This window comes from Echinococcus granulosus, assembly GCF_000524195.1.
Source record: "Echinococcus granulosus chromosome Unknown EG_S00025, whole genome shotgun sequence".
NCBI classification, from domain to species: domain Eukaryota; kingdom Metazoa; phylum Platyhelminthes; class Cestoda; order Cyclophyllidea; family Taeniidae; genus Echinococcus; species Echinococcus granulosus.
The window spans coordinates 613,803-629,083 of NW_020170405.1; the positions used below are offsets into that span (position 1 = coordinate 613,803).

The 15,281-nt window shown below is 41.8% G+C and overlaps 2 protein-coding genes across 2 annotated transcripts; one reads left to right on the forward strand and one right to left on the reverse strand. All coding sequences in view use genetic code 11, as the record gives it.

The window, feature by feature from the left end:
• Positions 1–2,230: 2,230 nt before the first annotated feature.
• Positions 2,231–5,483, reverse strand: EGR_04205 (hypothetical protein; the record flags this gene model as incomplete). The annotated part of the gene is made up of 4 exons (XM_024493454.1): positions 2,231–2,453; positions 2,842–3,115; positions 3,425–3,782; positions 5,289–5,483. 4 exons carry the CDS (start codon positions 5,481–5,483, stop codon positions 2,231–2,233), a joined length of 1,050 nt encoding a protein of 349 aa, XP_024352155.1.
• A 6,124-nt stretch (positions 5,484–11,607) lies between these two features.
• Positions 11,608–14,167, forward strand: EGR_04206 (Bromodomain-containing protein 7; the record flags this gene model as incomplete). Its single annotated transcript, XM_024493455.1, has 4 exons — positions 11,608–11,946; positions 12,184–12,564; positions 12,729–13,257; positions 13,779–14,167. The coding sequence occupies 4 exons, from the start codon at positions 11,608–11,610 to the stop codon at positions 14,165–14,167; spliced, it is 1,638 nt and encodes a 545-aa protein (XP_024352156.1).
• Positions 14,168–15,281: the final 1,114 nt, after the last annotated feature.

The window sequence follows — 15,281 nt, forward strand, 5'->3', positions numbered from 1 at the left end:
CATATTCTGCCCGAGTGGGATGTCATTTCCTTCTTCATCGAATTCTCTGGGCCCTACGTGATATTGTCCATAAAAAAATAAAGGGTTCTACGAAGTTCTGCCAAATAATTTACTATAGGGAAATTACTAATTGCTTCAAGTCAAGTAGCTTAAATCATAATTTTTAATTAAGTGTATGTGATCCTAAGTTTGTTTGAATGTGCTGGTTGAGTCACTGCAGTTGAAGCTGCTATCTGGGAGTGCGCGTCTTACAGTCGGTCTTTGCACGCTCGTCTTTAACAGCCCAATATTTTCCGGTGTAATGCTTGAAAATGGGTAGCAAAAATGGGTACAATCCTACTTTACCCCGATCCTAGAAGACGGTCCCTTGAAGTTTCAATTCTATCGACTGCAAAATGGCGCATGTTTTATCTGCTCCTACCAGATGGGAATATTTCTTACGACTTCGTGGTTAAGATAGTATCTACAGTTCGTCCAATATTTCATACCATTCTTCCCATTCTGTAGCCCTGTTATTCACGTCTTTTAGAGTAATTTTTTCGTTGGTTATATTCACACCTTCCTTTTATTTTTCTTCAAAGAATTTACCGAATATAGCATGCATAATAATGGATGTTAGAGGTACTAGATCCAGATCTGCCTCGCATAATTGATCGCCATATCTCTGCTTTGATCGCCCTACCTCCGCCTCAGGATGAATAAATCGCACATTTTCTTTCAGCGTCACTTAATTTGGCTGGTCAGAGAGGAAACGCCGGAATTATTTTTGAAGTTGGCTGCCTATATGCATTACGTAGGTAATATGAAAATGACTGCTCTTTGCTGAACTGCCAGGAACGGTTATTGTACCTGCAGTAAGGCTTTATGCGCTATGCGACCAAGCTGCATTGCAAAGAAAAATTTGGCTAAGCTTGCCTTGGGATTGTTGAGTTACGTGGACAGAGCTTTGTCCAAAGTGTCACGACATTTAATTTTTGGAAAAAAAACTAATAACCGGAGAAAATCTTTAACTTGTTTTCCAATGTCACCAATAAAGTAAAAGGAAGGCAGGCTAATTAACCTTGTGAAGACAACCCAATGTTGAGTAGGGAAGATCTCTGCATAAATTAGGCTTCGAGACTCAGGTTGATCTCATTTCTCCTGCCGACATTCACTCCTAGTAATTAGACGGTAGAGATTTTTTTCGCTCCCTTAGCTTGCCAACCAGTGGCAACAGACAACTATTGCTAGTAACGAGTCGAATTCGACCGTTGGTCACTTATTCAACGGATGTTGGTGGGGAGTGTGTGATGAATGATGTTGTTCTGGGCGGTCCGATATCATTTTTTATCGTTAGTGAAGAAACACTACTCCTAGACGCTCAGCTTAAGGATAAAGTGATGATATAAATTGGGAAAATACATCCAAATATAATGGGGTGCCGGTAGGTCCATTTGCTTCGCTTTTTTGATAAAGAGTAAGCAGAGGTAGCCTGGTTGTGTGGTGTCTTGCTCCAAACTCTGTTCCTCATCTAGAATTTTTAAACAAATACTTGCGCAATCAATCGGAACCTGTCCTTCTCCTCCTCTGAGAAGTTTAACCTCCATCAATTCTTCAAATTCCGGGGTAATTCTTGCTGTGTTTTCTTCGTCAATGATATGTCCACATGTTTTACTTCGGGGTAAACCGTTTTCATTCAGAAAGCTTTTGCAAGTCAATAAAAAACTGCTGCTCTTTAAGGTCTTCATTTTCAATCAATCACATTCAATTATTATATGCCATGTATGTACCTCTTTCCCCTCTATAATTTTGTGCTAACGTTCCTACTCTTTTCTAATTTGGAACTTCTTTGACCTTATCTTTATTTCCTGACACTTTATTAACACTTCTTTTCTTTCACATCTCCGTGAACTTTGAAATCCATTTGCGTTTTTTGCCAATCCAATCTCGAAGGAACCCGATTGATAACAGCAATTTAGGCTGATCTATTTTTATGAATTTGGGCTTCTACTGGTGCTGTATCTCTTTCCTTGAACAGTAACAGTCAAGATAAGTAAAAGATAATGGGGCGACCGTAAGAGCATTGTTGCCTTTATTGTCCGTTGGGTCTTACAGATAACCAGGCAGAACCCCGTATTTGTTGTTCATACAGGTCACAGAATTGGATATAATCTCATAGAAAACTGCAAGCCAGGGGCTTTACGGTTCCCACACTTGGATGTGGGGTGTGGTTGAGCTAAAAATTGTGAACCTAGTACAATTGGATGTCGTCTTGTAGGAGGATCATCTGACTGAGGTAAAATGGTAGGTCAAGCTCCTCGATTTGACAGTGAAAGATGAAGTCTTCACTGGTCTTATTCGCATCCTTTTCGGGTACTGATTGCATGGCTCGTTGGAGTTGACGACGAATGCATAAAATCGTCAATAGCTTTAGTGGAACAAGGGGCTCGAATATGTCCAGAAGTTTGTAAATCCTTTAGGAGAAAAATAGTTGTAGAAATACAATTAAAAGCGGTAAAGGATATTTATACTCCTTTACATGCCTGCATTGAGGTTCTCTTTTTCACAAGTAAAGAGATCTATTTCTAGATTCATTTTATATCAGTTTCATAGCCCATGAGACGGATTTAGGCACTGAGAGAACCATAAGTCCGTCTCCAGCCTTCGAGAAACTAATTCGTATCAAGAGTCAGATAGCTATCATAAAACCCGATGTAAATTGTAATTTCTATGTGATGTGGGTATTTTTCCTAACTTAAGAGTCTTTCAAACTACCCATTTACAGTTTTCTCAAAAAAGATCAGCATCGAGTACTACCTCCCTTGATATTAAAACTGAACACGCACGCTTCCTCTGCCTTACCCATCTTGTAGGTGGTCCAGTTGTCGTATTTGCGACGCCTCAAGCGGCTTCGGTCTATCAATGGAATACGCGGCATCCACTTCTCGCTGGCAGTCCTCAAGAAAACTCACACTAAGGCGTCCCAAAATGAGAAGTTTAGAAAACAGTTGAAAGCACTTGGATGTTGAAGTTCTGATAGTCTGGGGGCTAGTCCATCCAGAAAGGCAGTCCTTCACGATAGGCCCAATCGTTCGCTGAAGCAACAACTCACGGGTTTTCTTTCGTGTTTCTGCATCTAAAATTGCGGTCTTTGTAGCATAAAATGCTTACGTCTGAAGTCACACGACTACTGGTGTTCATTTAATGGAATCGAAAATTAAAGGTACCGCTTTTTTGTGAGTGTGATAAATAGACCACTGTTTAAATGTCTAATTAAACCGTTACTCGAAGAGAAAAAAAATAATGAGAAAATGGCTTGTGATTTTGCTGCAGGGCAATGTGTGATCATAGAAAATAGAGCCACCTTTACGAAATGCGATTGGCTTTTTCTGGCCCTTCCCTAGTCATTGGGTCGCGTCTATCAAGAAAGCCTGAGAAGGGTTACCTGTTGCATTATCCTCGAGATCAATGAAGTTGACCGAAATCCACAACTTGAAAATACCGGCGACACGGTCGATAGCGGAGGTTTTGATCTGTTCCAACAGATCGGCCACACTAAGGATAACCCGGTTGCAGGGATCTTTCAAATGGATCAAGGTGGAGGTGGAGAATCGCTGCAAAAGCGCTTCAAGGCAGCCACAGCGGCTATGTCCTCTAGCCAGGAGAAGTGAGAGAACTGAGTTAGTGCTCCGATTAATATGGTGTAGATGCTCCACTGGCACATGGCCTATAAGGCAGCGCACCGGACCGCAAAGCCCCTCCGCAGCTAACAATATTAGTGGTGAATTGCCAGATGTTGGATCCTTTTGGGAAGAGATAAACTCCGTCTTAGGCCCCGACTTTAAGACTCGTTATGAAGTAGAGATTGTTATTTTTCTTCCCATCGTTATTAGAAGTTTTATTGGACTGAAGCATAATTTATCACCGATTTATTCAACTGATTTATCGTTCCCATTATAAAAGGGTCTGAACGAGGCTGTTGCGCTTCATAACTAGGTGCGTTAATTGTAGAGAAAGCTTCATTATCCATTGGTCAATTTGACCTCTTCCTTTCTTCGTGGGTCGTTTGAGCGGAGCAGTACCTCTACAAAGTTGATGGATGTAGCACCGGCCAAATGTTTTGTAAGTAGGCTTTTAAAGTTATAATTAGCATTTGATAAATATCCCTATCATCGGTTGTAAAAGTGCTTTTTTGCTTCTCTAACTCATCGTATGCGGGTCCTATAAATTCATTGTCACACTGAGTTAAAGCCCTTCAGAAGAGTCATTTAACTCAAATGCAGTCAAATGTAGCTTGCTTACAAAGGATCCATAACAGTGTACTTAAAATATTTTCTTCTGTCACGACACACAAATGCAAAACCCCACTTTTCCTAGTTAAAGTCTGCACGTCACATACTTATGACACTTTAGATGAAATAAAATTGATTGGATGGATATCATATCAGAAAAATAAAACGACTGGGCTATGGTAGGGTAATTCCCTTTGGAACTCGGACTGAGAAGGCGCTAACCAATATGGACTAAACATCACGATTCGCAGTGATTCTTGAAGCCCTTAATGTTTACTATGCGCGCCCTTTTATACGTGGGGGATCTCATCACCCGACTGACTCATGAACCGTGACATCTGCCAATGAGGATCAAATTATACTGTTTCTAAGTGCACCAACTACCCAGTATCGCTGACTACTGCAGATACTACTTTCCTGTTGCAAATCATAATTTGACTGAGCCTAGAATCGGTACACGCGCAGGTGTGCTCATCCTTCGAATGACTCATTCAGCCTAACCCATGACATTTTGACCTCCTCTCAAGGGGTCCTAGGTCATTGCTTTTGAATCGCCTTACAGCGTTCTACAAGGATTGGTGAAGTACTTGGTTTAAAATTAGTACTCAAAAGTTTCAAATTAAATATCGGTTACTGCTAGCACGTTTTAACACGTGGGCGACCTCAACAGCCAGCCGCCCGTTAACATGGATCTAGATATGCTGTTCCCAAACTTCCTGTTACGATTTTTTAAAGAACATCGCTGATTCCACTGTCTACCGTCAGTTTTAAACCATAAATCGGCCACCCTTGACATCGATGACTATGCAGAAAAATTTCGTCTGACCGCAAAAAAGTCTTCATTCTAAAAGCTGAAATTAAAGCAGTGAATTTCAATGGCAAGCTGATTTGTCTTTGGACTCCATAATAAGGTCTTAGAAGCATGAGAATCTTATCAATCATCTAACTAGTGCTTGTCAAACCACTTCTTTGCGTAAGTGACTAAAGAGATAAAAAGATGATTTACGACGAACGCACCACACAATCTAGTTTGACTCCACAAGAAAGAAGGATTTTGAGTCCCAGGCCAAAGTTGCGTGCTACAAGTCCGCAAACAATCTGTCCAGACAACTGTGCGAAGTCAAATCCACCTTCCTGGAGCTGCAGAACGGTGTTAAGGGAATAGTTTGAGGACTGGATAGCCTGAACCGCTCTTGCGAGTTTCGTCTCCATTTCGCCCACTGTCCATCTCTTTCAGCAGTAGCGAACGTGCCTTGTGAAGAAGTGTTAACCAATTACTTGCTTGCAGTAGGTGGATTGGCTGATGCAGGAACACTGTGTGCAGAAGGAATAAAGGTGACCCTTCGATGTAAGGGAACTGACCAATCACTTTCACACAATTAGCAAAAGGCGCTATTTAGACTTCGGATAACAGAACTGGCTTTATACTGTGCAATCTGTTTAGCTTTTGAACATTTTTGTGCTTACATTTCGAAAATGCATAACAAAATTATGGGCAATGCCCTTTTTGAACGAACTGGATTAATTCCATTCCTGTCCACGATTGGTAGATGATATTGTGGATCGAATAAAGGAAAGGACTTGGAGCATAGAGTCAAGGCCTAATAGATTCCAATTTTATTATTATTATAGGAAGTAGGCTTAATTGTGTCACCGCGTCTTGCGAGTGTAAAGGGTATCTTCTCTTGTTGTTTCAAGCTCCCAAGTTTTCTAAGCGATCTTGTCCGCCTTCGCACGGTTGGTTAACATTTTGATGCTATGGACTTATGTTCACTGCACTTCTGTTGGTAGATTGGTAGCCCTGCTGGATGGTTATGCTAAAGTTCTATCCAGACTCTGATAACGTTTTCAAGGATGACTCAAAGGCTACACTTGTTACTAAAAGAACAAAAGTGGTTAAGCACTAAGTTAGGTCAAATGTGAATCCATAGGGGCGAATTTTTTGTTCTCCCAATGGATGCATTAGCCAACTACGGTTAAACTAAAATGATTTATAAAAACTCAAAAGTTAGGGCCGAGATACATAATGTGAACTAAGAACTTGTACTCATGGGTAATTAGTAGCATTCTTTGGGGCAAGGATAGGTACAATAAAATAGCAGAAAACTGCGTTTCCGCATCGTGTATTTTGTATTGGCGCATGACTTGCTTTTCTTTTACGCTTTGGGGGGCAGTTTTAGCCACAGTGGTGCTTACAGCATTTGCCGTTACTTAGTTCACCATAAAATTACCGGTTTACATTGCTTTATTTTTAATCTGATTGAAACAAAAATAATCATATCTTGGTTAAAGATTTTACAATTGTTGCAATAGATCGGAAAACTCAAAGAGCAAAAGTTTCAGCACCTGCTATTTGAATAGCTGCCCGGATGGACTCATGACATGGGTGTCGGCTAAAGTTAGTCGATGTCCTAGAACCGTTTATGTTCGCGTCCGAAGAGCATTCGCGGACTCAGTCGGTAAATCTACCAGCCTTTCGCACCAGGTACATTTAATAGAACGTGATCCTAAAGTGAGTTACCTTACCAACAATATTTGTCAATATCAGTATTAAACGGTTCAATGAGATACTCTCAAAACTCCTCGTCATCTGAAGAATTTTTCAATTTAATCTGAGAAGAAGCATTGTACTACAGTTTGGTAGTGTAAAGTGAAGTACTGAATTAACTCTTTGAGAATTGAAATCGAGAAGATCACAGTGTTCGCAGCCGATACTTCAAAAGAAATATATTTATCAAAGTACAAAATGATATGCAAATTATTTCATAAAGGTTTCGAATTTCTGTTGCCCCTAACTGGCCTGGCCTTGGAACGTTCTTGATTATGAGTTGGAAGAGGAGGAGCTCAGATCACAATCCATCTCACAATGCACTTAATTCCATCCAAATGTAATGACTGGGTGGGCTGAGCCCTTGTTCAAGCGGTCCATTCAAATACACCAAATCTGTGCTGGTCTTGCGCTCTCTATATTCATGGCATCATTTCAACGCTAAAATGCTTCTGAATCAGTCAACTGACTTAAGTTCTCCCCACGCGGTACTGATTGGACTACCAGTCGGGTTCACAAAATTTCAACGAAAATAGTCAACATTCTTCCCAAATAGTTGAAACTGCAATGAATAGTAAATGCAAAAAAACAGCCACCTATCGCATTCGGCTTAACTATCCAAGTACGGCCGTTTTTGTACCTAGGCGTGCCAACCCCTTAAAGCCGAGGGTGTTTATAAAGGATTGCGTTCGACTTTACCGCAGAAGAATTAAGCTCTTGTACAATTCTGTTATATCCTAGGTTATGCACTGATCAGCCGTTCAGGATCTGGGATCCCAAGTGCCGAATATTCACAGGAATGGCTGCTGTGTACTGGAAGCCGTAAAGACCTGGATTGGCACTGATGCACGTAAGGCCGTCTTTGAGGCGTTTGCACCATCTAAATGTCTCATTGAGACTGAAGGTTCAATCACCGCACTCTACTTGAAGGCCTCCGTAAACAAGAATTGCATGCCTTTTTTCACGATCAACTTCATTCAACACCACATGCTGTTATTAACATGTACCAATACTTCTGCCTGGCGTCCAGACTGGTCTCCACAAGGTGCCCCCCGCTCCTACAAGTAACAGCAGGATGCATCCGCGTTCTTATGCTTGTAAAACTAAGTCTTTTTTCTACCAAAACAATATTCACAATTGGAAAATAGTTAAGAAAAAAATTCTGAAATCTAAAGATATAATAGTAAGGGGAAAGCTGTCATACTTTAAAATTATTCTAAAAATAAATGGTGTCCATTTAAACACCCCAATCAACTTTTCGCTCTTAAAACAATTTGTCGCTTCATAGTTGTATTTCATTCTATGCGTGCTTTTGAGTTTTTGTGGAGACTGAGCCGAAAACTGGTAAAACTGGTCCGATTAGTCTCAAATTTCCAAAGTAGCCCGCCTTTATCTCCTTTTTCAACGCTTATTAACATCCTTTGGCGACCTGTAAATAATAAGTTGTCTTTACTTTCAAAGAGACGTTTTCTTAAGAAGAGAATTCTTGGTCAAAGTTTTGACTGCCTTCTGTAGCCGCCGGAGCGCTCTACACTGCGGATTATACCGTAATTTGAATAAATGCAAGCCGTGGTAGAAGAGTAAATGAAAGCATACAGGGAAGGAAAGCATAAATTTACTAGAAATAAAAGGAAATAATAAGATATGTTAAATCTGCGCAGCTTATTTTCAAGTAAATTCCTATTTCACCCACCTGCTATCCCATCCTCCACGGATAAAGTAATAGCCATAGTTTCATTAACCGTCACATGTTATGCTAAGCTGTGATTAAATAATTAAATTTAATTTTGGTTTCACAAGAAATTAAGGCTCCGCCTTTGTACATCCACTGAGTGGTAGGCCAGAGGAGTCATGCCAGCAGCCCAAAACCCTACTATACGTCGGATATATACATCCTTCCCGAGTATTATGTCCTCACTCGTCTTCGGGGAAGTCTCAGGCCGCTACATTGGTTGTAGCAGATAGTGAAACTTATCCCAAAGGACAACCACCCGGTTATTATCGCTGAATGCTAAACTTAACGTGACTGAAGAAGGGTATTTGTTGCATCTGCCTTCGGCAACTACCCTAGCCTTATGCTCTGCTGGAATGCTATTCACAAATGAAACGAGGGGCACCAGCCGTTATCCATCTTGAAAGTTCATTTTGGAGCAATCTACGGTGCCAAAATGAAGATGTCAATTACGTGAACACGCGTTACCGCCTCCACCTATTTACCAGCTGAATAGAATCCAGATAGATATAACTGGGCAATACTGAAGTAAGAATAAAGCTACGAGGAGGAATAGATGTGACAACTCATCCCTACGAAACTATTTTAAACCCCGTTCTATATTAAATAAGCCTGGTTTTCTATTCGTATTCTTTCGACTGGCGATGAACATACCTGATGACCTACACATTCCACCTCCTCCCATTATGGTTTCTAAGCAGGAAGAAACTCCAGTTCCATTTGCGGTCAAACATCGTCTTAGTTGCATGTAAATTGGATGACTGCTGCGGTTAGCTCGTAAATGTTTCTCTTACATTACTGACTACGTTGCAATAGTCGATGTGGGAGGTCGACCAAGGAGAGCGCAGGGAACAACCCTCAAAATGAGGGGGGTGGATGGGTCCATGCAATACATTTATTCTTGGCAGCATGCTTCGTTTTGGTTGCGCTGGCACTGAAGGCCTACGGGCCATTCCAATGGCCGCCAGTCCTTCTGCACGTAGGTAATGCACATTCTGCCCTAGCATCACATCTTCTTTTGGATTCAGCAGAGAATCGGGTCGCTACAGTCATTCCGTTAACGCCCAATCCAATATCCTCTCGTGAGGTATCTTAACCCAAAGCATCTTGACAACAATGTGCTCCACTGTCTGTTAAATGCCATAAGTATCACCCTTTTTACCCAACTTCAGTATTCAATTGGAAGATTATTTGTAATTTATATGAATGGAAATCATTTCAGGTCAGATTTCTGAATTGTGATGCCCAAAGTGGGTGTGCTTTGAGAAGGCCGGCCTGAATTTATGATTTTAACATTGGGACTATCTAAATGATGTAGAGCAGCTAGCAACTGCAGACATCTCCTCCATCAAACACACTAAATGAATTACCCTGGTTTTATAATACTTTATCCAACAGTCCAAAGTCCATGATAAGCCAAGGTGATTGGGATAATATGCATGGCCTTTAGTGGTCCTCATAGACTCAATCCTCATTGTTCTCCATCTCCTGAATTTGTCCAGTGAACGATGACTCAGCGGCAATTAGAAATGCATTTTAAAACGCAATTACGGCAGTCTGATTGATTAAGCAGATAGGGATTACTTATGAGTTTTACAAAAGACTATTTCCGCCTCTTTAAACGGCGGACATATTAGGCTCAAAATTTGTATTTTTTAACTGTGTATCGTATTTATAGACCTCGATTTGGGTTTTAAGAGAGAAAGATCAGAAATAAGTGCTTCCTCTCCACAGAATTAACAAATAATCTTCACTTAAAAAGGTGTACAGCAAAGTCATCGTCGGGAGTTGCTCATCAATGTTTGCTCCAAATTTTCTGCTATTACTGCTCGAAATTTTTAACAGTCGTTACAAGTCATGCTCGAATGGGAAAAGAACAACTATTGAGACAGAAGAAGGCGTCAAAGATGTGGATATACCAATAGGTGACAGTAAAAATAGTAGAGAATAGAGCCCACGAAGTCCATCAAAACACTGCAATTTTCGCCGCGCCATAAAAGAGGTAGGAGTTGAAAAATTGGCATGTATATATAGAAAAAAGTATGACAGAAAGGGAATGAATCAGACTTCTTTTGCGCCTACTTTGAGAGGGAGCTGAAAGTTCATTATCGCCTCCTGGTTAATCCAAGAAATTTAGTAAGCTGATTGTTAACACACACATGACAGTGACATACAGGTAGAGCCGTATGATAAATTTGGTACATCATCGGACATAGGAACCTCTCTCCCCAACGAAGCTCAACAGTTGAATTTTGTATTTTTCCATCAGTCAAAATACCAGTTAATTCATTTGCAGAGAAATGGCTTTAATCAAGTAAAAGTTTGACGAAGGCAACAAAAATTTTGCAACTTAGAAAAAAATAATGTTGACCATAAAGTACTACACCTACCCCACTAAACAATTCGCCAAATTTGGTCAAGTTTTGAATGAACGCACTATAGTAAAATGCACACAAAATCACTTTTGATTAGGTAACATATAAATCCTTTAGTGTGATTTAGGTTTACTGAGTCTTTGTTTGTTTTGTCATTTTCCTCCGGGCTCATCAAAATCGTGTGCGTCGCATTGTTCTTTTCTCGTCGATGTGTGCGTTGCCTTACTCTACCGTTACCATGTCATGCTGTGTTATTGTGGTGTAATACGACTTAGACTATCTCAGTCTTTACGCATATTTAATCTTAGTTTTTGCCGTGAGCGTAGCAGGCTGCGTTCGCATTAAGGAAGTGTAAAGTGCTTTGCTAGACCATTTTACTCTGGTCTTTTCTTGCTGCATCTGCTCCCATATTTTGTTAATCTTTTCAGAGTATATTTAACTACAGATAGCTGTATGGCGACTGGTATACGAAGCTTTTTTCTGTAGAATTTTGACGACCATTTTTCTGGGAAAAATTTGTTGCAATTCTTTGGGCAGTAGATGTGCTAAGTTCTTTACCAAAGGTGGAAGTCATAATTTGACACAAGCTCTGCAGCACTAAGGTGTATATTGCCAAATCCTCATGCAGATGTAGGTCATTTTGGCACCCTTCAAAACGCATTGGTCGCTTTCTTTTTAGAAATGGATAGCGGTCTCTCAAGTAACTCAAAATCAAATTCCACCGGAAATATTACTCTTGAATCTCTGTTGGATGCTCAGGTACCCAAGGAGACTTCTCAAGGCGATGGTAGCAAACGAAAACCCTCTGACTCTGAATGTTACGTGCTTCATCCTATCCCACCAACCAAACGGTCGCGTGGGCAAATTTCTCGACCAAAAGAGGCCTGTTTGGAATTAATAGCCATTCTTCTTCAGCAGGACGTCAATGGGTTCTTCCATTTTGCTTCTAAAGAGGTGCTGTTTTCATATGCATGTTCTAGCACACTATACTACGCTGCACTTCGCAATTTGCTAATCGCGGTTACTTCTGGAATAGCTTTCGCCAAAAACTTTAGTAATGCTAGTTTGCGGCTATTTTCGTGTAATTAATTCTGGGGTTTTCTGCTCCATTGACAATTTAGGAAGTTTTTGGTTCAAGTAGTGAAGTTTCTACTATCCGTCACTGTTCTTTTTATGATAAAAATCCGAAAATTTACTGATATCCTAGTTCTTAATGTTGGTGTTCTGTTAACTATATCCCATTTTTTGTTACTTTAGGTGAAGAAAGGTGACAGTCTCACAAAACTGAGCCTGCGTGCGTTGGAGCGCTTCGTTCACACCAACAAGGTAAAAAACGTGAAACACTTGCGTGACTACGTGGAGGAACTTTTTGGGTCTTACCAACATGCTAATACCCTCTCCTCGACGTCTACACCATTGGAAGGTAGTGCAGCGGTCGTGGCTGAAGCCGCGCGCCTTGCCGCTCTCGCCAGGCGCTGGTTCGAGAGCATTGGAGAGGACTCGAAGCTAATGTATGAACCCCTGTACGGCTCCGGGGCTTCCAACGATGCTAGCGAGGTGACAGCACTCGGTCTTCTCAATCCTGATAATCGAGGTCTTGTCAGTGCCACTGAACGTGTTCGTACCATCGGAGAAGAGGTTAGGCTCCCTTATTTCACTGAACTTTTTCAGTCACGTAGACTCTAGCGAAATCAATGTATCATCGTTCATTTTAAATGCGCATGAGACCTGTATTTTCTTACAAACAACCTAGCTGAGTGCGCTGAAATAGAATCTGGAATAATTGATTTGCTGTATTTCAGGTGGGTCAGTTGTCTTTCGGCACCCATCTTTCACAAAACGGTGGCTATCGCGAGGACCGTCGAAATCGAGTGATTCCCTATACGTACCTCAACTACGGCCCGTACGCAAGTTTTGGGCCAACTTTCGATAGCGGCGCCTCAAATTGCAGTCCAGAAGCAAACCAACTCCTTCTTTCCACCTCCTGGCTTCCCGCACGCATGCTTTACTCCTTGGAGGTGCGGGAGGACGCAGATACGTTGGATGATGAAGAGGAGGATTGTCCTTGGAGCCGTCTACGGTGTGTTACCGAGGCGGAGGACGACATGGAATTGCAGGCGTCACTGGCGGACTGCGCGGCGGAGTGGAAGGAGGCGCGTGAGGCCAGTCGAACTTTGGAGGCCATCATTCCACCCGTCATTTGCGGGGACCATCCCGATGGTGACTTTAAACTTTATCTGGCCAACGCCATCACTCGCAATCTCCCTGGGGTGTGTGAGCTAACAGAGGCTGAACCCTCTTCTACCCTTGAGACTCCTAAAACTGCGTCTGGTAAGCTCTGCCTGATGGGGGTCACCGAGTTGCTTTCCCCATTATTTAGCTTACGATCCAAATCGGTTATTAATCAAATCCTATGTTGTTTCCTGGTATGATTGCCGTTGCTCTTTAGGTAAAATCATTCAATAATGTACTTTCTTAATGCCTACGTTTATTACGATCTCAGGATTTATCGATGAGAAACGACTACACTCTCTTTGATTCCAACCAAATGAATTTTTTCTGCTATTTAAAGTTGTCTGCGGGAAAGTCCGGCCTGAGTACTGCAGTTCTTCAAAAATTCTGTACGACACTTTCCTACTTTGATACGTACACGTGGAAATTCGTTGTGAAAACTAGTTGCAGACCAGTTAAACATGTGTCTGATATTGGAAACAGGCAATAGACCAAGAACTACTTTTAAATGGCCGGAAAATCCGGAACAGCTCAGCTGACTGTGAATGTGGTAATTTTGTCAGCATGAAATTCCAAATACTTTCCGCATAGAGGTCATGATGGTCCTGTTTGGTTTGCAGAACAAGCGCCACCGACAGCAGCACCAGTAGACGCGAGTAAGGAGGCTGATGAGGCGAGGAAGAACGAGAAGAAGGATGGAGAAGAGAGAGGGAACGAGGAGTTACTGGAGGAGTCCTCACGCCTACTGTGCGACCTCTACAACGCACAGCACCGCCGGCTAGGTGACTTTTCGTCTGCTTCGCTTGCGGAAGAGCGCAGTTTGCGGGCATGCGGACGCGAGGTGCGCACGGCCAGGCGGCTGGTCGGCAAGCTGGTATGCCTGGTTAGCCGCCTCACTCGCGGGCCAGGGGACATTCTTACCTCACGAGAGCCTGTCCGGCGTGCCTTAGGTCTAGACCCCGCGACTCCTATCCTGCTTCCCAATGAGACCGTCGATCTTTTCTCATAATGAGGCTCTCTTCTTCCGCAGACGCCCTTATCTATCCTTTTCTGTTTGCATGTACACTTATCTTTCTTCCAGAATGTGTGTAAAGTTGGTACCTAAAAAGCTGTTAGGGTGTGGAAGAATGCCGGCCTTTTCTGTGTTGGGGCTGGTCGGTGGTGAAGACGTGCAGAAGGGAAGGGTCTTAGTCAGGATACAGTGTATCTAGAAAAGGAGGGGCTAAGACAAAAGTAGGAATATAAGGAAGGAGGATATTGTGGAGGTATACATTAAGTAGAGGTCAAGAGGTTTACCACTTTAAAATACCTTTAAGAAGACGTTGATTTGAGCAAAATATTTTACGAAGGAGAGCAAATATTCGAAGCAAGTAAAGAAGAAGCATTGGTAACCATTAAAGTTAATATTTGGACATAATTTGTTTTAACCAACGGCAGCACCCCCAGACTCCATGCTGTTTCTCTGCTCGGTGACTAAGTGAGTTTCGCCCACCGTTTGTTACTTCATTGTTTTGTATTGGGAATTGTGGGGTTGACTGTATTTTCTGCGTAGAGAAAACAATCTTTCGATGTTACATGCGAGGCAGTGCGCATCTTATGGGACCCAGATGTTACAGGAATGGTTTCCAAAATAAGAAGAGTGGAAAGTTCACGCAGTTGCGACATTGAAGTGTAGTAGGGGCCTAATATAAACAAATGGGGTCACCTGATTATACGTGAGGCTGGGAAATCATCAATAAATGGACAATGCAGGACTTGTGAATTTAGAAGACGGAAGTAAAGTCGGGAGTATTTCGCTAGGCTGGTGTCACCGCGACGCAGAAACGCCAACATGCACCGTGCCTGCAAGTTTGTCAAAAAATATAAGATTTTTTCCCATAACTCTGTCTGATTCTTATACTAAAGAGCTTTAGTGTTTTCCTAGGAATAGATGCGACATATTTTCTTCAGAATTGTATCACATGTCAGGTATGTATAGTAAAAGAATCAACAAGTTAGATACAGGTAAGATTTACAAGATGTATGAGCTACACAAAATGTAGTCAGCTAATTTGCACCCGCTTGAGTTTTTGTTTACGCGCAACATTTTAATGTGTTCTTTTATGTTCGTCGTTCCGTATGCG